This window comes from Culex pipiens, chromosome 3 (assembly GCF_016801865.2).
Source record: "Culex pipiens pallens isolate TS chromosome 3, TS_CPP_V2, whole genome shotgun sequence".
Lineage (NCBI taxonomy): Eukaryota > Metazoa > Arthropoda > Insecta > Diptera > Culicidae > Culex > Culex pipiens.
This window is the reverse complement of record NC_068939.1, coordinates 59522767-59550650: the sequence shown is the minus strand read 5'-3', so window position 1 is coordinate 59550650 and position 27884 is coordinate 59522767. Positions and strand designations below refer to the sequence as shown.

General features: G+C 37.1%; 1 protein-coding gene across 7 annotated transcripts in view; it reads left to right on the top strand.

Annotated features, from left to right (window-relative positions):
- LOC120417610 (GATOR complex protein Iml1) overlaps positions 1–27884 on the top strand; it is a 42642-nt gene that overhangs the window by 8292 nt on the left and 6466 nt on the right. For 2 of the 7 annotated variants that reach the window (XM_039579724.2, XM_039579721.2), the window contains 6 exons: positions 5663–5880; positions 5942–6156; positions 6216–6390; positions 10374–10580; positions 10953–11027; positions 11396–11463. In XM_039579724.2, coding sequence (XP_039435658.1) covers positions 5663–5880; positions 5942–6156; positions 6216–6390; positions 10374–10580; positions 10953–11027; positions 11396–11463 — 958 coding nt within the window. The remainder of the gene's footprint in view (positions 1–5662; positions 5881–5941; positions 6157–6215; positions 6391–10373; positions 10581–10952; positions 11028–11395; positions 11464–27884) is intronic. The other 5 variants (XM_052710164.1, XM_052710163.1, XM_039579720.2 and 2 more) reach the window with 3 other exon arrangements.

The window sequence follows — 27884 nt, the reverse complement described above, 5'->3', positions numbered from 1 at the left end:
GTGGCCAGATCGTTCTAAAATTGGTTTTGAGTATCATGAATGAGTTTGATTTTGAAAATTCTGTACTAGGATACTCATACTGGCAGGAAAAATATATTCCCCGAACAACACCAATTCTTCCCGTACACCGGATTTCTCCGGGGAACCTGGAACCGGTTCCAAAGCGACCTGATCGTTCCAGAATTGGTCTTGAGTATCATGAATGAGTTTGATTTCGAAAATTCTGTACTAGGATACTCATACTGGCAGGAAAAAAAATATTCCAAGAATCATCTCTTATCTTCCCGTACTCCGGGTTATACCAGGGAACCTGGAACCGGTTCCAAAGTGGCCTGATCGTTCCAAGAGTGGTCTTGAGCATCATGAATGAGTTTGATTTCGAAAATATTGTACTAGGATACTCATAGTGGCAGGAAAAATATATTCTTCGAACAATACCAATTCTTCCCATACTCCGGGTTTCACCGGGGAACCTGGAACCGGTCTCAAAGTGGCCAGATCGCTCGAAAAGTGGTCTTGAGCATCATGGATGAGTTTGATTTCGAAAATGTTGTACTAGGATACTCATACTGGTAGGAAAAATATATTCCTCGAACAATACCAATTCTTCCCGTACTCCGGATTTCTCCGGGGAACTTGGAACCGGTTCCAAAGTGGCCAGATCGTTTCAAGATTGGTCTTGAGTAACATGAATGAGTTGGATTTCGAAAATTCTGTACTAGCATACACATACTGGCAGGAAAAAAAAATATTCCCCGAACAACACCATATGTTCCCGTACTCCGGGTTTCACCGGGGAACCTGGAACCGGTCTCAAAGTGGCCAAACTGTTTCAAGAGTGGTTTTGAGCATCATGAATGAGTTTGATTTCGAAAATTTTGTACTAGGATACTCATACTGGCAGTAAAAATATATTCCTCGAACATCACCAATTCTTCCCGTACTCCGGATTTCTCCGGGGAACCTGGAACCGGTTCCAAAGTGGCCAGATCGTTCCAAGAGTAGTCTTGAGTATCATGAATGAGTTTGATTTCGAAAATTCTGTACTAGGATACTCATACTGGCAGTAAAAATATATTCCCTGAACAACACCAATTCTTCCCATACTCCGGATTTCTCCGGGGAACCTGGAACCGGTTCCAAAGTGGCCTGATCGTTCCAAGATTGGTCTTGAGTATCATGAATGAGTTTGATTTCGAAAATTCTGTACTAGGATACTCATACTGGCAGTAAAAATATATTCCCTGAACAACACCAATTCTTCCCATACTCCGGATTTCTCCGGGGAACCTGGAACCGGTTCCAAAGTGGCCAGATCGTTCCAAGATTGGTCTTGAGTATCATGAATGAGTTTGATTTCGAAAATTCTGTACTAGGATACTCATACTGGCAGGAAAAAAATATTCCCTGAATAACACCAATTCTTCCCGTACTCCGGATTTCTCCGGGGAACCTGGAACCGGTTCCAAAGTGGCCAGATCGTTCCAAGAGTGGTCTTGAGTATCATGAATGAGTTTGATTTCGAAAATTCTGTACTAGGATACTCATACTGGCAGGAAAAATATATTCCTCGAACAATACCAATTCTTCCCATACTCAGGATTTCTCCGAGGAACCTGGAACCGGTTCCAAAGTGTCCAGATCGGTCCAAGATTGGTCTTGAGTAACATGAATGAGTTGGATTTCGAAAATATTGTAATAGCATACACATACTGGCAGGAAAAAAAATTCCTCGAACAACACCATATGTTCCCGTACTCCGGGTTTCACCGGGGAACCTGGAACCGGTCTCAAAGTGGTCACATCGGTCCAAGATTGGTCTTGAGTATCATAAATAAGTTTACAGTTTCACTGTGATATGAATCTGATAAAGATTATCACATAATATTTCAATCTTCTGTCAAGACAAATCGTATAAAACGTGTTGAAAAAAAGTTTCTTTATTGGTTCGCCCATAACTTAGAGTAGATGGGTCTATTTTTGACTTTTCATATAAGGAACATCATCTGGACATCTGTCCCTATCTTTGGCTTTCTGAATTTTGAAAATCCGCCCTCAAGAAGCGAAGATACAGCTGATCAAAATCGACTTCCGACTTTTGTGAAAAAAAAGTTGTTTCATTGATTCGTACATAACTTAGGGTAAATGCATCTTTTTTTGACTTTTCAAAAAAGGAAAATTATCTAGACATCTGTCCGCATCTTTTGCATTTTGAATTTTGAAAATCCGTCCAGGGGGAGCCGAGATACAGCTTGGCAAAGTTGGACTTCCGAATTTTTCTCGAGCATGGGAGTTTAAGTGTTAACCAAACTTCAGGCCAATCTGGTTAATGAACAGAATGGTCTACCAAGTAAAACGTGTTTGTTATTGTTTACATTGCGTGATCTATTTTTTGTTTATTCAATTCCAAACATTGAAACACGTTTTTCTCGGAACGTCAAAAAGCAACGTTCGGCAAGATAGCATGACAGCGTCGATTTACAATAACTATAACCTTGGCATTAAAACATAATCAATTGTTATAAATTTTTCAACGTTCCCCTAACATTAATCTATAGAAATGTATTCAATTCATTTATTATTACTGTTTTGAAATTATAAGGATAGCTCATCTTTACCTTGTTAAAATACTAAAATAAAAATTGTAAACCATTTTAAAATTTTTACGTCCCTAATGTCCACCAGACGGGCATCGGCACTCAATAGCCCTTCGCCACATTTTGAGATGATGGCGGCTTACGCAAACCTGCAGATTGAATCTTTGTGCACTGTGCAACACAACAAAGTTTTAGTTCGATGCTTATATTTATCGTTTTTCACTATACAATGTGGATTACAAACAAATTAATAGTGAATTGAATAACACAAATATTTCAAGTGCTAAATAAGCTATTTAGCATTCAAATATCACTTCGTCGCTAAAACTAGCGAATAAGTGAATATAAAGGTTTCGGTCATTCAGCATCTCATAGTGCAATAAAAAAAACATACTTTCTGTACAAAACAAATTGATTTGGTGCCTTTTCCAAGCTATGGGGCCTTAGAAAAACTGTCAAGTGCTATTGAGTTGAAATGCACGTCTGATGTCCACCAAACCAAAAAATGCCTGATCATTTGTCCCGAAGACATCAAAGATCTTACTGAAAGTATTGATAATTGCTGTCTTTGAGATTTGTGGAATCTGTGACAATTTGAAAAGAAAATAGACCAATTCCAGCCCAAAACTGGAATTTTTCAGGTACTTTTTTCGTTTATTTTTTTTAACAATCTTATAGGAAATTGAAAAAACCATTTTTTCAACACTTTTATTTTTAAAACCGCCAATATGGAGACTTCTATGTAAAATTGTGTGGAGAATCGAAACCCGATGAAAATTTTGACGTTTAGAGCACTTAAAAAAAGCAGTTCCAGTAAATTATTTTTGTATTTTTTTTAGTTAAGTTGCTCCTACCTGCATTTTTCTTTTTTTTGTAACATCTAGGCTATTTTCACAAAAAAATTGAACGAAAAAAAGTCCTAAAATTTTTCTTTTTAACCTAAAAATAAAAAAAAACTCATAAAAGTGGCGTGTTTTTTTCATTCAGTGTATTTTTTTTTCGGAAAGCTCGTCAAATTTCCTACAAGTTTGTCTCTGACCACTTTTTGATACGTTGCAAGTGTTTCAAGATACAGCAATATTTAAATAACGAAAAACAAAAATATTTAAAACACTTACGCCCCTCTCAAATGCCATTTTCGAGTGAAACTTTCTTCATATACACAAAAATGGCTTAAATAAACGTAGGATAACATGCCTACAAAGTTTCATTGATCGGAGAGGGTCCGGTACAACCGATTCCCTATTTGCCATGGAATTTCTCATAATTGGTTTAATTAAGAATATTTATTAATAATTACAAACTATTTTATTGGTTCATATTTTATTTCCAATGTGTTGCTTAAGCAAGGTACAATAATGCTGACACCATGCCGTTTATACTTAATTCATAAGATTTTTATTTCCTTATAAACAATTTATCACTCGATGTCATTTGCAAACGCTTTTTAGTAGCTGTAATTGAACGTCAAAGTGTTGATATGCCATCATGAGGTGATAATTCAATTTCTTACGATTGATATTGACATTTTGCCATAAATTATTAATCCAAAAAAATCATTACATCGTGTCACGATTCGTGTAGCAACATTAAGAGTTAGCATGAATATTGCAAGAAAAATATTTTTTATTATTTTTTCAACCATGATAGAAAGAAGCGTATGTTGCATGTTAACGTACGGGAAAATTGTTAAGATGCAGATTTTTCGGAAAAATAGTTGTAACAAATAAATCAATGAAAGAGATGTGCCCAATGAAATTTATGAGACACATTATTCACGGTGTGTTTTTTAGAACAAACTAATGATAAAAAAATTCGGTATGTCTGATATTTGGCACCATGAAAGAAGAGCTCTTTCCCGACATTTTGCGGGGTATTCCGAAATATTTTCGTCGGAGGTTCTAGAGCAATTTTTTTGCCAGTGCCGATCATGTGAAAGGTAATTAAATTAAGAAATTTTAAAGAAAGGCACTAGTTATTTCAGGATATTGGGCATATCTCTGCTTATAATGAAGCAAAACGAATAAAAAAAAAATGAACCAAAACTGATGCTTTTTTATGGAAATTGTTCAGAAAACTGTTCTCTACAATGTGATTGATTCTAAAATGTTTTAAAATGTAATAGTGTGATGTGGCAGAGGATTGAAAAAATAATTTTCGGAACCTATTGGGTAATAAACAGCATATTTATTAAATAATCCATGTTTTGCATTGTTTAATGCTCAAATTCGTATCCGGGCAATGTGTTGCTGTATTTTCATGACAAATTGTACAAAGAAAAGATTTATTTTCGGTCGTATCGGGGTTTCCAGCTTGGATTTTGGAGTAATTTCAAAGAATGCTAGAAATCTGGTAAATTTGGTTCGATTTTTTTTTGTGGAGGTCAAATATGGGTCAATATGATTATTTAGAGTCCCCAAGGCATAATCATAAGAAGTTTGAGTGATATCAACATGAATGCACCGAATTTCTGTGACTTTTTTGAACAAATATCCCATAAAATCGAAATGTCGGGAAAAAGCCCTTCTTGCACGGTGCCAAATATAAGACATACCGAATTTTTAATCTTTGGGGTCTCGAAAAAATACACCGTGTATTGTTACACAGTCACGGTAATGCTGTCGAATAAAATAAATTGTATTTCCATTATGATAAGTGTTGTTTTCACGAGAATTGCATCTTTTTTCACAAAAAAAAATTCGGATTACGAAGAGTCATCTATAGCCAAATCCAAAAGCAAATACTAAACCTTAGTAAGAAAGGTTAAACATCCGAAAATTCATCTCATTCTTCAATTGCCTGATGTTCGCTTTTAATTTTTAAAATAAATTCTTAAAACATAGTTTTTACGTGCATGTTTATTTTTCTTTTATTTCTGTGAGTCTAACATAAGTGTCCAATGCATGAATTGAACCAATTTGTTTTACGTAGATAGAATTTAGCTTCACCGTTGGTCCTAACATAGCAAGTAACAAGTATTAAAAAGTAACGAAACTAACTCACAAATTGCGCCTCGAAGGATAAACTTGCTAATATCATTTTTTTTCAACAATGTGCGCGTCCAGGGGTGGACTGGAAATCGTTGACCATTCCGGCGTGCCTTCCGATCACGACCGACTACTTCCCGGACAAGCGGTCCCTGCACAACGATTACGTTGTCTCGGACTACACGCTGCTGCCGGACGACGTGAACGCCGAATTTGCCCAGAACCGGGCCATCTACAAGAAGCCACTCTCGACGGACGAGGTGTTCCGGGAGTTGGTGTCGCAACGGCTCGCACAGGTTGGGCGGTGGATTTGATCTCAATTTGGCTTGGGGTAAAACAGGTTGGTTTTTTTTTCAGGGATTCCAATTGATTGTGCTGCCGGACAAGTCCATCATGAATCCGCAGCAGGCACCGTGCTGCGGAGGACAACTGCAGTCTTCGTACCAGTCTAGCGTTCTGCGGATACGACCGCCACAGGAACCTTCGCAGGAGTATCTGCTTTCGATTGGCCGGATATTTCACAAGATTTCGCTGAGCGGTTCCGTAATCACCGTTACGCGTTACCGGCCAAGGTGCGTAAGATTTCATTTTTTTTCGTTTTTCTCATTTAATTTTATATTCATTCGTTTAGACATCCTTACCCGCCGATAAACGTGGACTATCGCTACCGATTCCATGCTCCACAGCATGACACGTACGAAGTTTCGGGCGTTAATTTTACCACGGAAAAGCTGGAGAATTTCAACTGGAACTACATGGACCAGTACATTTGTACTCGCGGTGATACCGATTTTCAGCTGCATGAGGTATTTTTTAACTTATTTAATGCCGTTTGACGCATAATTGTCCCATGTTAATAAAGTGCAACTGAGAAAAACGCGATTAAATTTTTTCGACCGATTTCTGTGTCTCTACGCATAATTGTCCCGTGAGTTCCTATTCGCACTATGTCTCCCTAATCGCCCCAGTTAGCAGTTTATCACCCTTATTTGTGATTCTCTTGCTATACAACAGGTAAAAAAGACATAATGCTTAGTAAAACTAATGATTCCGTGTAAGAAAATACTTGGTGGGATAATTATGCGTAGAAGTTTAACGATGAGACAAACAGACTTGGTGTTGTTTTTAATGAGTTTCCGAACAAAGTACCAGATTTTTTGTGTTTTTCTTAAAGTACACATCAAACTAAACTTAAAAATGTCATAAAGTCAAAATCGTCCAAAACTGACATGGGACAATTATGCGTAGAACGGTAGTTTAGTTGTGTAGTTTTTACAGCTGTAGAATTCATTTTCAAAATAATTTAAAATATTTTCTGCGCGAGTGTCTAAAAAAACTAGTAAATAATGATGAAAAACAAGCATACCAAGAAAAGGCACATTTTAAGAAGTGTTTAAGCAGACAAAAATTGACATCATTTCAAGAAGAAAAGTGTAAATTGATTCAGCAAATTTTGATTGGGTGCACCGTAAAAGGTACCCATTAACACGGAGAAGTTTAACTCTTCTAATTCCATATTCTTTTAAATTTTCAGACAAATTTGTAAAAAAAAAACACTGATTTTATTTTTATTAGCACGAAACGAAACTTTGTGTGTACCTTTTCTATGACCAAACAAATCGTTTTGCATCATTAGTTCGTTCTTAAAAGTTGTTTTTTTTTTTTGCAGCAGTTCATACAAAAAGCCTCATATAGTATTCAATAATCTGTATCTTGAGAACGGATTTTCTGATCGATTTGGTGTCTTTGACAAAGTTCTAAGTATTGGTCAAGACTTTTGAGAAAAAATATCCTTTTTTAACTTTGACTTTTCACACAAAAATTGATTTTTTTCAATTTTTCAATTTCAATCAATTTTTGTGTGAAAAGTCGAACTAAAAAAAGGATATTTTTTTCTCAAAAGTCTTGACCAATACTTAAAACTTTGCCAAAGACACCAAATCGATCATTTTTAGATATATGTTTTAGCTGACAAAACATACCGCCTTTTTAAGCTATGGCACAACACGGTCAAAATTCATTTGACAGTGCTGCTCATTTTTCGAAATAATCAATTTAAAAAAAAGTAGAAAAAATGGAAGATGCACAATTTCGAGTCATATCCACCAATTTCTTTTTATATTTACAAACTTAGATTTTTTTACCGAATTCGGTAAATTTTACCGATTTTTCAACTGCTGAACAGTTCGGTAAACTGAAAACTACCGAATTTGGTAAAATCTTACCGAAATTCGGTAATAAATTACATTATTGTTCATCTTACTACCCGATTTTCGATAAAAAAATTGTTCATTTTGACCAGGGCCCCGGCGATCGCCTGATATAAGCTACCGAACAACATTGACAATATGGCGTCGTTTGTTTACCAACATGAGAATGTTTTGTGGACGAACCAAAAAAAATCCTTTTTTGTAAAATTTTCTATAACCGTAGTATACTAATTTTAAAGTCATACAAAATAAACAAATTTTCATTAAATTCTAGAACAGAAAAAATATATTAAAAAATTTCAATTTAAACCGCTTTCATCGCGTTTCTAAGCAAGATTACCCAACAAATCATCGTGCCTTTAGTTCATCTTTAGTTTCTAATCCGGTTTGCTTTAGATTGTTGTTTAAATATTGAAATTTATCATAAATTAAGATAAGTTGTAAAATTTCCGACTTCAGCCATGTGGAACAATTTCCATTTCACCCGTGCGGGAAACCGTGCGGGAAACCGATAATGGGGTAATTCATGCGTTCCAGACTGTCAAAATTCCAAAACGTCACGCGAATCTTCGGTTCACAGCTTTTGTTCCTGTATGACGTTTTGAGGCGAGGCCCTGATTTTGACAGATGGTTTACCGGTCTAAGCTTTACCGATTTTTCAACTACCGAATTCGGTAAAGAAATCTAAGTGTGTTGAGAACAGTTTTTCTGATGAAATTGGTATCTTAGCTTATGACTTCTTTGAAAAAAAGTAACACCTTTGGGTAATTCTCTACCAACTCACACGAAATCGGGAAAAGTTGCCCCGACCCCTCTTCGATTTGCGTGAAACTTTGTCCTAAAGGGTAACTTTTGTCCCTGATCACGAATCCGAGGTCCGTTTTTCGATATCTCGTGACGGAGGGGCTGTACGACCCCTTCCATTTTTGAACATGCGAAAAAAGAGGTGTTTTTCAATAATTTGCAGCCTGAAACGGTGATGAGATAGAAATTTGGTGTCAAAGGGACTTTTATGTAAAATTAGACGCCCGATTTGATGGCGTACTCAGAATTCCGAAAAAACGTATTTTTCATCGAAAAAAACACTAAAAAAGTTTTAAAAATTCTCCCATTTTCCGTTACTCGACTGTAAAAAAATTTGGAACATGTCATTTTATGGGAAATTTAATGTACTTTTCGAATCTACCTTGACCCCGAAGGATCATTTTTTCATTTAGAACAAAATTTTTCATTTTAAAATTTCGTGTTTTTTCTAACTTTGCAGGGTTATTTTTTAGAGTGTAACAATGTTCTACAAAGTTGTAGAGCAAACAATTACAAAAATTTTGATATATAGACATAAGGGGTTTGCTTATAAACATCACGAGTTATCGCGATTTAAAAAAAAAAGTTTTGAAAAAGTTACTTTTTGCGTTTCTCTTTGTTTCGTCGTCCGTGTCTGTCGCGGGTGACCATGGACGTCCATGCTCGATGACGACCAACTTTTTCACAACTTTTTTTCGTAAAATCGCGATAACTCGTGATGTTTATGAGCAAACCCCTTATGTCTATATATCAAAATTTTTGTAATTGTCTGCTCTACAACTTTGTAGAACATTGTTACACTCTAAAAAATAACCCTGCAATGTTAGAAAAAACACGAAATTTTAAAATGAAAAATTTTGTTCTAAATGAAAAAATGACCCTTCTGGGTCAATGTAGATTCGAAAAGTACATTAAATTTCCCATAAACTGACATGTTCCAAAATTTTTTACAGTCGAGTAACGGAAAATGGGAGAATTTTTAAAACTTTTTTAGTGTTTTTTTCGATGAAAAATACGTTTTTTCGGAATTATGAGTACGCCATCAAATCGAGCGTCTAATTTTACATAAAAGTCCCTTTGACACCAAATTTCTATCTCATCACCGTTTCTGGCTACAAATTATTGAAAAACACCTCTTTTTTCGCATGTTCAAAAATGGAAGGGGTCGTACCGTCCCTCCGTCACGAGATATCAAAAAACGGACCTCGGATTCGTGATCAGGGACAAAAGTTACCCCTTAGGACAAAGTTTCACGCAAATCAAAGAGGGGTCGGGGCAACTGCTGTGTGAGTTGGCGGAGAATTACCCCTTTAAAAATATCATTTTCATATATCGACTTTTCACTCAAAAAATGTATTGCATAAAATAACCATTATCGTTGAAAGATCATAAAATTTCACGATTACTTTAATTTTCTGACATTGAAAAACGGACCCATATTTGCTAAAATCTCTGGATCTTTTCGAAAAAAATAATTACCGTCTTAAATTTGGTCATGACTTTTGAACCATCTGTCAAAATGAACAAGTTTTTACCGAAAATCAGTAGAAAGATGAACAATAATGTAATTTATTACCGAATTTCGGTAAGATTTTACCAAATTCGGTAGTTTTCAGTTTACCGAACTGTTTAGCAGTTGAAAAATCGGTAAAATTTACCGAATTCGGAAAAAAATCTTAGTGTGTAAAAATCTACAAAGTTTGTAGCAATGAGGAGGGAATCAAACTTGGATTAAAATTTGCATTGGCCTAATCGTATTTTAAATAACTTTACAGAACATGAAATACTGGCGCTACCGGATGTATCTGCTCCCGCGGGATGATCCCGCGATGAAGAAAATCCTGGACGGCTCCGCCAAGCGGTGTGACATTTACACCGAGGACAAACCAATCCAGTCGGACCAGCACCTGTGCAACGAGTTTGTTCGGTTTGTCGAAATCAATCTGAACAAGATTAAAAAAGTTGCCTCGAAAAAACCGCGGGTAAGTTGGACGTTTGATGTTTTTTCTTCTTCTTGATTTGCAGAGAACGGCTTTTAGCTGCAGATTTTGTTGAGGCAATTTTTGTCCTCTCAACTGACTGTTTTGTGAAACTAATCACGTTAAATAACCAGTATTTTTTCAGCAATTAAATTAGCGATTTGTAGTGACAGTGCTACTACATTACACGTCTTAGACAAAATATCCGTTACAGTCACAGCGTGATAATTTCAATGTGCGAATAGATAAATCTATTTTCTCTACCACCTTTTTCAAACATATCTTATTCGAACAATTACATTCCCCTTGCCCACTGCCCACAATCATCATCAAAATTGTGCGATCGATTCGCCACACCTCGATATTTTCTTCCAGGGATGTCCACTGCAAACCCACCTGACCAGAAGACGACACAGCACCAGCATCATATCCAGGCCACCACCTAACCAGGTGTGCAATCTCAATCTCATCAAATGCTTCAACTTTTCGTTTGCCAACCTGCTCATTGAAAACTCCTCTCAAACGATCCTTAGACACTTTACTCACTTTTCCTTTCGTTAGTTGCTTTCTTTTCTGTTCTTTTTTAAACTTTCCTCAAACAAATTTGGTTAAGGTATTTTTAATGTTTAGATTCCGTCAGCTACACGGTGTTGGGATTGTTCCTTATTAATAATTACCTTTTATATGATTTCAGTCCAACATTGCACATCTTACCTTTAGTTCGTTTGAAAAATCCTACCGAGAAAGTTTTTCTAATCGTGTGTTGTTTTCTTCCCTCCCCCTTTTTTTCCTCTTGACGTGATTTTCTTTCCTGGAAGGTATCGCAAATGGCCCCCTATCGGGAGCGAGTCGGAAGCAACCGGTTGCCGGAGAAACCGCGATTAAGGTTCTTGTCATTTGATTTTATAAAACGCTTTGTTGGTGGTGTTATTTGCTAAGCTTTTGAGATTGTTGCTTTTATTTTTTGCTGCACTCGCACTTGTTTGCTTGGTTTTATTGCACAATACAAATAAGATTCATATTTTGAAAGAAAGGTTCGTAGTTTGGACTGTGGCTAATATTATCATAAAAAACGTGAAATTGGTTTATGGTAACGAATCGTAACAGTTATTTATGGGTTAGATACATCACAATGCTTAAATTTTGAACAGTGATAATTTGACATGTTTATGAACTTTAGGGCACGGTAGCCAGCGAGAAACGGGGAACAATAAAATATAAGCGATTTTCGAGATTTAAAACTTACAGACCCAATCCTGCAACAATCTGATTGCAAAAATTGTCAAACTCTGTTTTAAAATGTTTTGTAGGTAGTCCTTTGGGAAATGAATAAAACAATATTTGATAGTTCCCGTTGTTTTGAAGATATTGAACGGCCCGAGCGGTTTAGGCTTTCAGGATTTTTGTGATATTTACTTGTAGAGTAAAAACAGATCAGTAAACTTCACTTATCTGTATATTACACTTTTTGAAGATTACATTTTTGCGGTAACACTCTCAACTTTTACGCGCACGATCACATCACTCAACTTTTCGTTGCTAATTTCATTAAGACCTTCGTCGAGCCAGTTCTATACGTTGAAGCCAGACTTGTCCTCCAGACCTCTTCGCCGAGCCATGCCAGACCCGAACTCTGCTACGTCCCTGGTTGACTCCACGGCGGCTAAGTCCCGGCGGACTCTTCCCAGCGGCTAAGTCCCGGCGGACTCTTCACAGCGGCTAAGTCCCGGCGGACTCTTCACAGCGGCTAAGTCCCGGCGGACTGCGGCCTCCACCGCTAAGTCCGGCTGGACTGGGGCCTCTGCTACTGGTGGCTGCTGGCGGGTCCGGCTGGTCTGGGGCTTCTTCAGGATCTGGAACTGGACTGGGCTTGAACTGGCTGGAACTGACTGGAACTAACTGGAACTAACTGGAACTAACTCAAGAATTTTGGGGTTTTTATAGTCAGTCCCCGAAAACTCTACTAAATTTTGTTCTACTAAAAGTGGTCCGTTTCGATGAGAAGCATCGATGAACCTCATGAATTAAATTATGCAGACCTCTGCAATTCTTCATGACTTTCCGTATGGTGTAGTGAGTACACCTCAAAATCGGAAGTCATGGGTTCGAACCATTGTCGTGAAACTTTAAATTATGTTATTGGAATATCAAAATTATGTTCCTAAAACATTCTCAAAAATGTTGGTTAATAATGAGAAGGTCGAATTCTCCATTGAACGAACATGCCAATGAATTTGGTTAAGCCACACCCTCAATTTCCCCTGTGGAAAAACATCGCACATTCATAATTGAAAGCTTAACCATTTTTTTGATTGCCTAACAATTGGCGAAATTTAATAAAGGGCTTTTCAGGTGAGGATGACTCATGATCCACACCTGTACATAAGCTTAATTATTTGTCGCGCAACGCGAGTCGACGGGTAAAATTATTTATGCTTGCGTAAGCGCGCATGGTCAGAACTGTGGTGAGGTTCGAAAAATGGACAAATTTAATGATTTAAATTTGAGGTCGCTGCATTCCCCCACACTTACCAGCTAGATGTTTGTATTCTTGAAAAGCATTAAGAACATCTATCGAAAGTTATTTGTAGGTTGAAATAATATTCCCAAAGTCAATAATTTAAATTGTGTAAAAATTACTTTGCAAAAATTCATAAAAAGATACTTTAAAGGCTGGCTATAAAAAAATGATTTAAAAATGGTTTGGTTAATCTCCCCCACACTTATCAGCTAGATGATCGTCTGAAAGAAATGATCATCTCTGGAAAGAATATTGTCGGGTGTAGTGATCGTGCGGTTTACAATTTGTTCTTCTTAAGTTTTCTTGTAAATTGTTATATAATTATAATTGCTTTTTTGATTTTTCTCTTGTAAGATTATTTTCATTACTTTTTAGATCTTCTGTCCTGTTAAATGACTTGAATTGCTGTTTTGAACTTCTCTTGTAAACATATTTTCGTTGAAACCGATTTAAATAAACTTGCATTTGAAAATAGTTTTAATTATCCCTCCTAAAAAAATCATTGCATTTTTCCCACTGTAAGCAAAATTTGTTGTTGTTGTAGAACTTTGTTGATCGGCTGGTTGTTATCGTCGTCGTCTTCCATCAAAATCGTCTTTATCGTGAGGCTATTCATTCCACAGTGACTTGGTCAATTGGTCAGTTTTCGAGGCTAAGGTGTTGAATTTCGTCGATTAGTGCAATTGTCGTTTCCATCATGAATTATGCTTCATAACTCAACTGTGAGTTGACTGTGGTCAATTTTGAGAGTGCATTGACTTCTCACTTGCTGAGTATTGTGAATTGTTCGTTAATCCAGTATTTTTGTCCAAAATTGACTTTTCCAGTTGCTTTGTATCTTTGACAATCTCAAATTATTGACATCGGATGATGTTATCATTTGTTTATCATGATCTTCTCCTTTTCAATAGTTTCAGGCGTGTAGTATGCATTTTTGTTCCATAATTGATGTTTCGCATTTCAATCATCTTTACTTCGCTTGATTCCTCATTTCGATTTAGTGATTTGTTTTACGTGAATGTCTCGTTACTAAAATTGCGTTTTAATTCGTACTTGATCCTCATTGATATGACCTTTTACAACAACATCAACACCGTTACCTGTCCAACCTCCCGCATGACTTTGCCACTCACCATCTTGCCATCACAAACTTCTGCATACGAACGCGTAGAACCAGGATACGAACGCGTCGATCCTTGTGTTTCGTCTCCCGTCTCTGCCATATTTTGCTTCAGTTTTTAGTTTTGTTTCTCCCACAAAAATTTAAAACTTGTTTTCTTCGCATGAACAATATTTTATAATTTTCAGGAATCTATCATTTAATTTCTGTGCAAAATTGAAATTCAAATTTAGCAGGCCAAGGGTGCATGATACTGATGATACTCGTCGGTTGATACACCTAGGCGAGGAACATCCCGGAAGGAGCCCAACTACATCCGTAGTGCTGTTTGGACAAAACAGCATGGCTCTGGTTCCTTGCAAGTGTCCTATTTTCTTACCTCCACGTTGGCTTGGTTTAGTCATCATGATGACAAGGTGTAACCTAGCTGGTGGCCTGTGGAAACGACTCGTAAACCTTTGACCAGCGAGGGTCAGAGTGGAGACGGCTAAAAGAAAGGGGCGCGTCAATGTGGGAAAGGGAAGTAATTTGTGATTGTAGACGGTATTGTTTTGATTCGCAGTATGTTGAGTCAACTGCTGTGGATGTACCTGAGCATCGCAGAACGGGGTTTCTCTTCTTTCCATTTCAGCTAACAGCTATCTTCTGTTTATTTTGTTTCACTGATTTTCTAAAACGGCTTCTGTTTACCATCCTCCATTTGATTTCGATTTTACTTATTTGATTATCTTATTTCTCAACGCTTTTCCACTCTATTTTACCAATTGATGCTGCTGTAAAAAAACTGTCTGCTTTCCCTTAATTTGGCAGCGATGTCAATTTTGTTTATCATGTGCCTTTTCTTTATTTATCTATTTGAATAATTTCTCATCTTCCCTGTAAATTGCCCTCAATACAATCTAAGCTTGTTTGTTACCTCTATTTATTGTTAATTTCTTTATCTACTTCATAAATTATTTATTGTTAATTTCTTTATCTACTTCATAAATTACTATCTTTCTTTTACTATTGATTCTTTACATAGTATATTTCCTTCACTGTCCATTGTTTTGAAACTTCACCTTTTTCTTAAGCAAGTGAGGTTCGAGCCCTTACTCAATTTATGGAATGATTAAAGGATTAACACAAATATTACTATTGTACTTTGGAAAATGTTTTCTAAAATGCTTAGGATCAAAATATTGTAACAAAACACCGCGACAAAAGAAATAGCAACAGATAAACACGACTCAACAATAGGGAAGATTTCAGGAGAAAACAATACACAGTAAATAACAATTAGTTTTTGAATTCAAACTAAAAATATAACAGTTTTTGCTTAAATGAAAGTTGATAGGCACACTATAAATGGTTAGGCGCTTATACTTACATCAAACCCTACGTAATGTACCACCCCCGGCCGAGTTAAAATGCGTAACCGGAAAAGAAGGTGTGCATGCCTGGCACGAACACTCAAAGCGTGTTCTAGCGTGCTGCTCGTACTGACTCAGAGCAAGGGTGAGATGTAGGTGTAAGGGCAGTGCGTGTTCGTCGGGAACCTGGTGCATAAGATCGGTCAAGGCCCGTTCTTACACTGAAAATTGCGAATTGCGAATTGCGAATCTTATAAATCTTGTTGATATTTTTATATGAAATCAGTTCTATTTTTTTTAATACTTGAAAAAATCAGTTCTAATTGACTATTATTGTTATACTTGAATAAAAAAAATTACTCTATAAAGTTTTTCATTGATCTATACGTCCTATCATCTTGTCATTGCAAAACTGCGTATGTTAAAATATCCTTTATGTTATTCCAACTTTTTATGAAATCTGTATGTCATTCAGTGTTTTCAAATCTGTTACACTCATTCAGTCAATTTGTTTATTTGAGCAATTCGCAATAAAATGTTGATTTTGCAAGAAAATTTGTTGGTTCAATTTTCAGTCTAATGATAATGTTCTGTTTTTTTTCCTCTGAATTTTATCAGTTTAAAGGTGTTCTTCCCTTGAAGCATTATTTTATCCCTTAAAAATCCCTTGAAGCATTATTTATCCCTTGATTTTCCCTTGAAGCATTATTTATCCATTCCCTTTAATTATCATTTGACTATCCCCGTAAAGTGCAAATGTTTTGAAATGTTATTAACATATTTAATCCCCCCATGGATTACAACTGTTTTGAAGCTTTATTCGACATAAAAACTCTCCCCATAGAGTATAATTGTCTACTTTTTTTTCCCCCTTTGGCGTTGCTTTATCAGTTTATGTATCCCTAGATCGGAACTTATACCGTTCTTTTCGATCTTTTTAGATTCCCCACGATATACTCACAAATTTTACCTTTCCTTGAGCTGTAGTTCATATTCGTCCTTGTTGAAATTGTTGTCTTCTTGATCGTCTTCCAATGGTTTCCTGTAAATCCTTCGTATTAGCGTATAAAAATCTGAAAATATATTCTTAATCCATTGTTAAGTAAATTATAAAACACATGTTTACATTCAACTTTCATTCTGGGTGGCCTTCCCTTGTCCAATTATTCTCACACACATTCTTACTTGCATACATGTTGTTTTGGAACATTTAATAATCACACCATCTTCATTTGCTTGTCGTTGAAATTTCATTATTGTTCAGTCCGTTTGATTTGTTTTTATTTGTAGTTAAAAATTGCGTAATTGTTTTTCTAAAACCCTGTTAACCCATTTAAGCTCAATTAAGTATATTCCCAAAATTGCAACCCAACAGCTTCTTAATTGTTTTAACGTGTTTCATCACTGCTTCATTATTATGTTTATATTTGATCATTATCGCTTCACGTGGTTTTCAAAAAAATAAATAAAAATAATGTATAAACTCAGTACTGGTATTTTTCTTAATCTGTTTCTTTTTTAAACCCCATCAATTCAATCATATATAAAAATTATCTTTCATCCCAAATTCATAACATTCTTGTTTGCGCATTTTTTTTAGATAATAATCATTCATATTTTGTTTAACTCAACATTAATTCATTTATCATATCAAATCAATCATATATTCTTTTTTCATGTTTATTTTTCTATATAAAAAATCAGTATTTGTAACACATTTGTTTGATTCATTCAGTTCTCTTGATAACAATCGTTTTTTTCTAATTCATCAATCATATCAATTCAATAAGTTTTTTTTATTATTATTTTTATTTTTGTTCAATATACATAGATAATCCCGTGTGTTAAAAATAAATATTTTCATTCCTTGTAGGCTTTTGATATTAATCGTTTATGATACTATGTCATTCATTGCATAAATCGCTTATTTTTTTACTTTATTTTAACTGTACTGTAATTGTCATTTCAAAATATTTTTCTTGTATTGGAGCATTTCATTTTAAATTATGATAAATGTATATTGTTAAAAAAAAATATTAAATGTATTTTAATACGGGTACATTGTGAACTATCATTTAGTGTTATGTTAATCATTATATTTTCTAAGTCTATTATTATGTACATTTTCAAATTTGTTTCCATTTTTGATAGTGGTCGTTTGATCGCTGTTAAATTTAACGATATCATAAGGGCCTCGCCACTTATTTTGTAACTTTTGACCAATTCCTGTTTGTACCATTTGTACCAAAACTCTATCTCCCCACATTGGTACCCAATCATTTGTCTTTTTGTCATAAATTTCCTTTCTTTTTTCTTTTGATAATATAAAGTTGTTTCTAGCAGTTTCATGAGCATCCTTGAATATATCTTTCATTGAACAAATATAGTCGTCATAATTTAAATCTGAATCATTGATTTTATAAATTGTGCTTGGTATTGTAGCTTTTCTTCCATACAAAAGTTCATAGGGAGAATATCCAGTTGATGAATTTTCGGTAGTGTTGTATTCAAACATAAAATATGGTATTAATTCATCCCAACATTGTGGATCTTTGCCAATAAAATTTCGTAAATAAACTTTCAACTCTCTATTTGATCTCTCTACTAAATTAGCTTGAGGATGATATGCACTTGTAACGATCTTTTTAATGTGCAATATTTTGCATGTATGTTGCAATAATTTGCTTACAAAGTTTGTACCTCGATCGGTTACAACTTCTTTAGGAGCTCCAAATTTACAAACAAAGTTTTCAACAAAAGTTCTAGCAACAGTAGTACTTTCTTGGTTTTCCATGGGCGCTACAATCAAAAATCTTGTTAAATCATCTTGTATCACAAGTCCACAATTGTTTCCATTATTAGAAATTGGTAACATAACCACATCCATATAAATTTTATCAAAGGGTTCATACGATGTTGTTGTAATTTTCATTGGCATCTTATTTGCTGGCCATATTTTATTCTTTTGACAAGAATCACATTGCTTTACATAATTCAAAACATCTCTTCGCATATTTTCCCATGTAAATAGAGGACTCATTCTTTTAATCATTCGTTTACCTCCAACATGACCACCCAACGGTGCGTCGTGAAAATCTTTAAGCACTTGATCTCTGTCTTCTGGCTTTACATAAATTCGTTCAATTCGATCAATTCGAAGACGGTTCAGCAACGGTAGTTGTGAATGAAAATGCAACCAATCATGCCGACAACGCTCGGGCAATTCTTGATCCCACAGCCAGCGTTTACCATTCTCATCGAGTAACGTCCACAACATCTGCATGAAAACCTTTGCTTTCAGGATCACTGGGCCCACGAGACCAAGGGGGTCAAAGAGTTGAGCGATGTACGACAAAACTTGCCGTTTTGTGAGCTTGACTCCTTTTTGGATTGGGAGGTCAATCTTGTACTTGAGGTGATCATTTGCAGGTTCCCAATGCAGTCCAAGAGTCTTGATGGTTTGATCGCGGTCCAAATCGATGGTGTCCTTCAGTGCTCGATTCTCGGGCAAAACTCCTTTAAGCACCGTTTCGTTGTTCGACGCCCATTTCCTTAACAGAAAACCTCCACGAGCAAGCATCTTTTCCAACTGCAACCGTAGTTCAATTGCTGCTTCTGGTGTGGCCGCTCCTGAGAAAAGATCATCCACGTAGAAATCTCTCTCTACCACCTTCGCTGCGATCGGGAAACTTTCTGCTTCATCTTCCGCCAGCTGCTTCAGGACGCGCGTTGCCAGGAACGGTGCTGCAGACGTTCCGTAAGTCACGGTCTGCAATTCGTAAGTGCTGATCGGTTCGTCAGGTGAGAATCGCCAAAAGATCTTCTGCTTCGGAGTGTCGTCAGGATGCACCAAAATCTGACGATACATTTTCTCACAATCAGCAATGAGGACGATTGGGTGAATACGCGAACGCATCACAATGGAACGCAAGTCCTCCTGCACGACCGGACCGACAAGAAGCGCGTCATTCAACGAAATCCCTGTTGATGTTTTGTTCGACGCGTCAAAAACGACACGTACCTTCGTGGTGGTGCTGCTCTCACGGACTACCGGATGGTGAGGCATGTAGTAATTTGGGCTAGCGGATGTGTCGGCACGCCGCATGTGGCCTAAGTCAAGATACTCCTTCATGAAATCCCGATACTGCCGACCAAGATCCTCATCGCGGGTTAACCGACTCTCAAGAAGGTAGAAACGGTGTAGAGCGGACTTCCGGTTGTCTCCGAGGTGCAGCATCAGATCCTCCTTCACTGGCAAACGCACCACGTAGCGACCTTCGGCGTTGCGCGTCACGGTTCGTTGAAAATGCTGTTCGCAACGGGTTTCGTCCGGGGAATACAGTGGACTCTCTGGCTGTCGATCTTCTCGATACCAATATTTCTCCAGCTGTCAATAAATTTGTCAGTCCCTTCAAATAGATTGCTTTGATTTTTCGTTCTATAATTTGATAACTCCCGCTCTCGACGGTCCCTTCAATATTGACAACGAGAGAGTCCACTGTATTTTGAAGTGTACTTGTCCTCCTCAATTACCCAAAACCTTTCCATCTGTTTGTGGACATCGTTAACGGTTGCCAAGTTGCACAGAGCTGGATAATTTGGACGACTGCAGATGGTCTTCCCAGAGACGATCCAGCCAAATACAGAGTTGACCAGCATTGGTAGATAGTCACCGAGCTGAATGTGCTCTGCCACTGGAAACAAGTCAAAAAATAGCTCTGCTCCTAGCACGAGGTCGATAGGGCTTGACTTGTAGAAAGCTGGGTCAGCTAGATCCAAACCACTCGGTATGCTCCAGTCTGCGGTGTCCAAGTGGATGGATGGTAGGTCGATTGTCACTTTCGGCAGTATCAGAAACTCCACACAGGTAGCGTAGTCCGACGTTCTTGACTTGATGCGTGACTGGAACTTCAGTTTCACCTGCGCTGACGCCTTCCCAATTCCTGAAATCGGCAGGTCGACCCTGGATGGCTTAACTTTCATCGAGCGGAACAGCTTGTTGCTGGCAAAACAGCACTCGCTTCCGGAATCCAGCAATGCCCTGGCGAGATACTCCCTTCCAGCGTCATCCACGATGATTACAACGGCGGTAGCTAGGACGACCTTCAAGTTACCCGGCGCATCGCATTGACCCGTACAACTGCTGACTCCCGAATGCAATGAATCTCGATCAACCGGCGCGGGAGCGGAAGCGTTGCTTGAGCTTGCAGATTCAATCATAGAAGTTGCGGTTGAAGGCGGACGCTGTCTGAACGGAAAAGATCGTTGACCAAATCTCCCAGATGATGTCGCATTGCTCATGCACAGTTGAGTGTGATGTCGCGCCCCACACTTACTACACCTCGATTCCGACGAACAGTCTCTCAGAAAGTGTCCCTTGCGCAAACAATTCAAACAAAGTTTGTTGTCTCGAACAACCTCTTGCTTCCTTTCCAACGGCATCGCGGCAAAAGTTCTGCACCGGTAGATTGTATGTTCCTCGGGGCACGATGGGACGATGCACTTCCGGTCTCGATTCTCCTGGAACGCTCCGTGAGTCCCGAAACGTGGTGGGATCGGTTTTCGAGACTGAGGATACTGCTGCGGTTCGGCGGACTTGGAGGATACTTGCTGCAGAACATTGACCCTACGTTGAATGAAATCAGTAAGGTCTTTGAACTGGACAGCATCGTTGGTTGTGGAATAGTCCTCCCAATCCCTGCGCGTCACAGGATCAAGTCGATTCGTCAAACAGTGGACCAGCAGAATGTCCCAGAACTCGGTGCGCTCTCCCAGCTGATTCAAAACACGAACATTAGTCTCAAATTTCTCGACTAGCGAATGCAAATCAGCGGCGGACTCTCGGCGGAGGACGGGGAACTCGAAAAGGGCTTGAACGTACTTCCGCTTCAGTACTCTGGGCTTCTGATAGTGCTCCACCAATAGATTCCAAGCCACGGGGTAATTAATGGCACTGATCTTGATCGTTTGAATCCTCTCCAAAGCTTCGCCAACCAGCGAAGACCGTAGGTAATAAAACTTTTCAATACTCGACAACTCGGTGGAGGAATGAACGAGAGAGATAAACAGATCGTGAAAGTTGAGCCATTCTTCAAAATCTCCATTGAATTTGGGTAATTTAATGTCTGGCAACTTAACGTGGGTGGATTCATGGCCATGTGTGGGAGGGGCGTGTATGGAGGTTTCAATTGGAGTTTGGCAGTGTTGTATTAAAAAACCCTTGACATGATAGTACTCCGTTTCAAATTGAGCACGCTCCTTGAGGTGCTTGTCTAGTGCATCAGCGGAATCGTCTAAAACTTCTAATTCGGCTTGTACTGTACCGAATTCTCTCCACAAATCGATCACGGCTTCTAGGCGTACGGGTACTTCGCTAAGATGCTGGTCTGCGTTGTAATTCTTGACGAAGTCTCTGATCAGTTTGAACGACAGGATGATCCGTCGCTGCGCGGTTTGCAGGTTGCGCAGCGTGCGTTTCGCACGGTCGGTCGACATGTCGCAGCGCAGATTGAGTGATCAGAAAACAGCCTACAAATTAAGAACAGGTAGCCCAGAAAAGCAACAACTAGAAGTTTGGAATCCTACTAACCTGTAGTAGGCATTTACAATGCCTTGTAAGTGAACAAAGCTGCTTCCAGCTGTACGACGAAACGCCTATACGTGACAAGCTAGTGCGTGTAGTTGTTCTTTCCAAACTCTAGTGGCGATCGGCGACGGCCGACGAGATAAATACACGTGTGAACTCGATGGCGCAAGACAACAACTAAACCTCTCATCGTCCGTGAGGAAAGTTTGCTGTGTCGCTGTACACGTGGATGCAGTGAACGTGGAGTTGAATCGTCCTTCACACGTGGAGTCGTCGTTCGTAGCAGCGACACGGAGTCGACACGTGGATTCGTCGGACACGTGGAATCGTCGACCGAAGTGACGATCGTTCGGATTGGTGCACGTGTAAATATCGACGACGATGAACCCGGAAGCACTCGTGGGACGGTACATGAAAAGGAAGACCCGGTAGCACAACAACGGAGGAGATAGATGAATTGAAACCTTACTAACCTGGTAATTAGGCTTTCAGGGTGCCTTGTATTAGTAAAAATCCTCAGCAGTCTCCTTCCAATGGTAGATGGATGTAATGGACTTCAGCAGCACAATGGATTCTCACGGCGATGGAGCTACCTCCATTTGCAACGGAAAACGTGGGCCGGATGTGCGGACTTTGTTGACGCACATCCGGCTCGAAGGACCAGATGTCGAAGGCTCAGGTTCAGCTGAATCTCCAAGTGGAGTCCAAATTTTGTCCGCTCTACCACTGTCGATGTAGATTTACCGTATCTTCGCACTTCACGATCACGATTTAAGCTTTCCTCCGTTTACACCGAAAAACGCAGCAGGTTAAGCAAAAATCACTTTATTGTCCAAGAATCAACTTCCGTTTATTACTTAACTACTATATCAAGCGACCTTTATTTTACTTAAATCTAAACAGTAGTCAAAATACAATCTTCACCGGCACGGCCGGACTCGTAATCTTTAGCGAAACTCTTGTAGTTGCCGTAGCACAAACTTGCTGTCGAACTTGATCAAACTACTGTAGGCAACGAAGTGACCACTGGTCGTTGAACCTTGGTACGAGGTCAATTACCTCCAAAAAACCGGCCAAAAGATCGCCGCAGAATTTTCACAAATACCTCCCAAAAACAGATCGTACAAACACTGTGTAGATGATCATCTCACTCGCAATTGCCTGCTTCTCATCGGGATCCTAAGTGTAATCGGCAACATCAAGAATGTCGCATCGAGGTTGCCGCGCGATTGTTGTGGTGCGCGTCTCGAATAGGTGTCCACGCTATCTTACGCGTGGGAATTTGCGGTACGCAAACATTTTCTGTTGCATACAGTGTAAATGACTTTGAACGTTTCATTGCAAAAAATCGTAATAAGTTTAGTTCCAACTCTGTTTTAAATATTCTATGAGAAATAATTTGTATAGGGGCAGGGGGGGCAGAATGGACCGCCTAAGGGAAATGCACCAAAAACCATAGAAAAACATAAAAATGTATGAATCCAGTGTAGTAGGCTTATGTGTGGAATGTTCCCTTCAATGTTGTATACTTGGTTGATGAAAATTTTTTACTTAAAACTATTTTTGAGCCACTTTAAAAAAAATGTTTTTTCGACTAACTTTCCAGGGTGCGGGGCAGAATGGACCACCCTGCGGGGCAGAATGGGCCACCTTAGAAAACAAGCCATTTCATCTAATACAACGTTGACGAGTGATAAGAAATTACTTGAGGGACCTTTCCATTATAGTTTCCATGAAATTTGATAACTTTTATAAAAATAGTAACTTAAAAAAACAATGATTTTTGAAAATAGTGTAAATATGTCGAAAAAAGACACTATTTTTACAACTAAGCTTCGAAACAACTAAAAAATCAACTTTTGTTGCATTAATCGTGATTTGTGAAGCTATCAGGAGTGAAATAATCCATTTAGCTCAAATTTTTTAACTTTTGATTGTTTTTATAAGGCAGGAAAAGGGTGGTCCATTCTGCCCCCAAGTGGATTTTAATTTAACACATCCACCACCAAGTCTCTAAATGATTTTAAGGTTCCGTCGTTGTTTGTATACCTTGGTAGTAACATCTAGTAACGTTATAAGCATTGAGCAAACTTTTTCAAACAATCCAACTTTTCAGAAAGCTTATTTAAGAACCTCGAAATAAACAACATTTGCGTGGTTTTGTCAATAAATTTACATTTTTGCTCATAATTCGAAAAATACAATGAATTCAAACGTCGTTTTCGGTATGGTGATGCTATTTGACGTCCTTTATAAGACCCTTGCCTTACAGTTGGTCTAAATCCATTCTAAAGCCCAAAACCAAGGGTGGCCCGTTCTGCCCCCATGGTCCATTCTGCCCCCCCTGCCCCTAACTGATGCATCTTTAGCAAAATCAGGATAATCTTTAAAGCTTTTAAATAAACCATCGAAAAATTCTTCATTTTTAACTGCTGAACGATATGTTCCATTCAAAATTAAACCCCAAATTTTCTTTTGCGGGAATACAAATATGTTTTCATTGGTGTAATCCTTAATACCATGTGGAAGGTCAATGTATTTACTCAATTCTTTGTGTACCGTAACACTGTTTAATATCATAAATGTAGCTTCGGCTTGTTCAAATGGTATAATATTTTTAGAGAATTTTAAAACGTTAAAATCGATATCTGTATCTTGGAAATCCTTGTAGGTAAATGTTTTATCGTTGCTCTCATCGTCATCATCTAAATTTATGTCAATTTGTTGAAGTCCATTCATATTATTATTCCAATTAGTGTTGTTTCTAGATAAATTCTTTCTGTTTGAAGTATTTGTTGTGTTTTGATTATCTGAAATATTTTGTCTATTTTGTTTTGCTTGTTGACGAGTTGTAATTGCTACTAATTTTGATGCTTGTTTATCATCTGCATGATCTTCATCATTATTTAAACGTGAGAGAAAATCTGCAACCACATTTTCCTTTCCTTGCTTGTAGCGAATTTCACATCCAATGCCTTGGATTTTCAAACGAAGCTTTGTCAACGTTGGTGAAGTTTCCTTCAAATGCCATAGAGCTACCAACGGTCTATGATCTGTGTAAACGATAAAATCTTGGTTATAAATAAAATGTTTGAAGTGATCTACTGCCCAAACAATAGCTAGTAGTTCCTTCTCAATAGTAAAATAATTTCTTTCAGCCCCGATAAGCGCACGACTTGCGTAAGCGATAGGGTGATCATTTGATTTCTCATTAGTAAGAACTGCTCCGATAGCATAATCGCTAGCATCAGTTGTCAAAACAAATTTGTCATTATAGTTCGGTCTAACTAAAACTGGTTCTGAAATTAAATAGTTTTTTAATTCTTCAAAAGCATTTTCACATTCTTCTGTCCAAATAAATTTCACATTTTTCTTTAATAATGCATTAAGTGGCTTACGTTTATCTGCAATGTTTGGAATAAATTTTCCATAAAAATTAACAGTTCCCAAAAATGATCTCACATTTTTAATCGTCTGCGGCCTTTTCATGTTTTTGATTGTATCAATATTTTCACTAGTTGGTCGAATACCTTCTTCACTAATAATATGACCCAAATATCTGACTTCTTTGTGTAAAATTTTACATTTTGATGGTTCGACTTTTAAATTATGTTCATGTAATGCATTCAAAACTTTATATAAATTTTCGTTGTGTTCTTCGATAGTTCTACCAAATACAATAATATCATCCAAGTATACAAACGCATTAACTGGTTGTATTTCATAAATAAGTGTGAATGTAAATTTTTGAAATGTTGATGGACTATTTTTCAGTCCCATTGGCATTCTTAAAAATTCATAATGTCCTAGAAATGTTGAAAAAGCGGTTTTCGCAGCATCCTTTGGGTTAATTGGGATTTGATAAAATCCTGATTTCAAGTCAATGGTTGAGAAATATCGAGCTTCTCCAATATTGTCCAAAATTTCGCTAATAAGCGGTATAGGATACACAAATGGTTTAGTAATTGTATTTAGGTCTCGAAAATCCACTACAATTCTGTAGCGTTTGTTGCCTTCGGCGTCTAAGTCTTTCTTTGGGATGCATAATACCGGTGCATTCCACGGACTTTTACTTGGGCGTATTATCCCTAATTTTAGCATTTCTTCCACTTGTTCTTCAACGTGTTTCTTGGTAGCTTCAGGAAATCTATATTGTCTTTTATTAATTGGAATTTCAGTTGTTGTCTCTATATCGTGCATGGTTAAATTGGTATAAGTCAACTCGTCACCCTCTAAATAAAATATTTCATTAAAATCATTCAAAATATTATTAATTTCTTGATTGATATCGCCTTTCAAGTGGTCTGTTTTAACCAATTCATAAATTTTTCTCATTCTTTCATTGCCTGTAAGTTTCTCATGCTTCATGTTTTCAATCACATCATAATCCCGATCATTTTCTAAATTCATCTCTTTTGGGTAATCTTGGTTATCATCATCAATTTCAATTTGATCGTCATAATACTCTTCAATGCACGGTTGGATTCTGCCATTGCAGCCATTGTCATTATCATAATTATTTTCATTATTTTCATCATAATTTGTATTAAAATTGTCATAACTATTTGCTTCAATACCTGCCATATTTACTTTGTTTATATTTTCAATGTCATTGATTCTAAATAAATTGGTCATTTCATGATTATTATATTGCATATTATTTGTGTCAGGCGTTCGTAAAACTATGTTGTCGAAACTTTGACTAATATATAAGGTGTATTTCTTTAGAAAATGTGCTCCAAGAATTGCAACATCAGCAAAATGCTTCAAAATGTAAAACTTTTCCTCGTATTTTGAATTTCCTATCAATAAAATCATATTTACAGATCCTACTGTATCTTCTGCTATTCCATGAACCCCTCTAATAGAAATTCTATCGTTGAAATCAATGTTAGTTAAACGCATATTACTAACCACATCCCATCTTACAAAATTGTTACATGATGCGGAGTCAATTATAAATTTGTGAAATTTTGTTGGCCTTGCCAAGGTAGCAATATTTGCATAAAATATTGAATCATTATTGAAATTGATTTTTAATGTTTCATGTGGTGGAATGTATTCGTTAAATTGTATTTTAAAATTATTTGGAATTTGATTTTTATTGCGTCGACTATTTGTATAAGTTCGTTTAAAAGTGCTCTTTGCCGTATTCGTTTTATAACATTCATAAAATTTGTTAGCTTGATAATTATTTCTTTGATAAAAATTTGTATTTTCATTGTACCTGAAATTTCTGAATTTTCTGTCAAAATTAAGGTTTGAATTTTCAGTACTAGCAAGTAACCTTTGTTCGAGAGTTCTTAAAGACTCTCTGTCAATTCGTTCATTTTCTAAAAATTCTAGCAAATTTTCCAACTTCATATGACGGTTATTCGTGGCAATTTCTTTGATTTCATTATTTGTAATTCCAACTATAAAGTGGTTTTTTAAGCTATAAGCTGTAAATGAATTTTCATTGTAACTTTGATCAATTTTTATGATTTCGTATTTTATGTCGAGAACTCTACCTGCATATGATTTAAATGTTTCATCCCGTCCTTGTTTCAGAGTTTCAATTTGTTCAATTATACTACCAAAAGTAGTTTTGATACCAAACTCTCTAATTAAATTTGCCTTGGTTTCTTCCCAAGTGTTTGCATAAATTCGTTTAATACGTGCTGCTGCTTTAAATTTTAGTTTCATAAAAACAATATTTAAAAATTTACTCTGATCTTCGCCTTCAGGA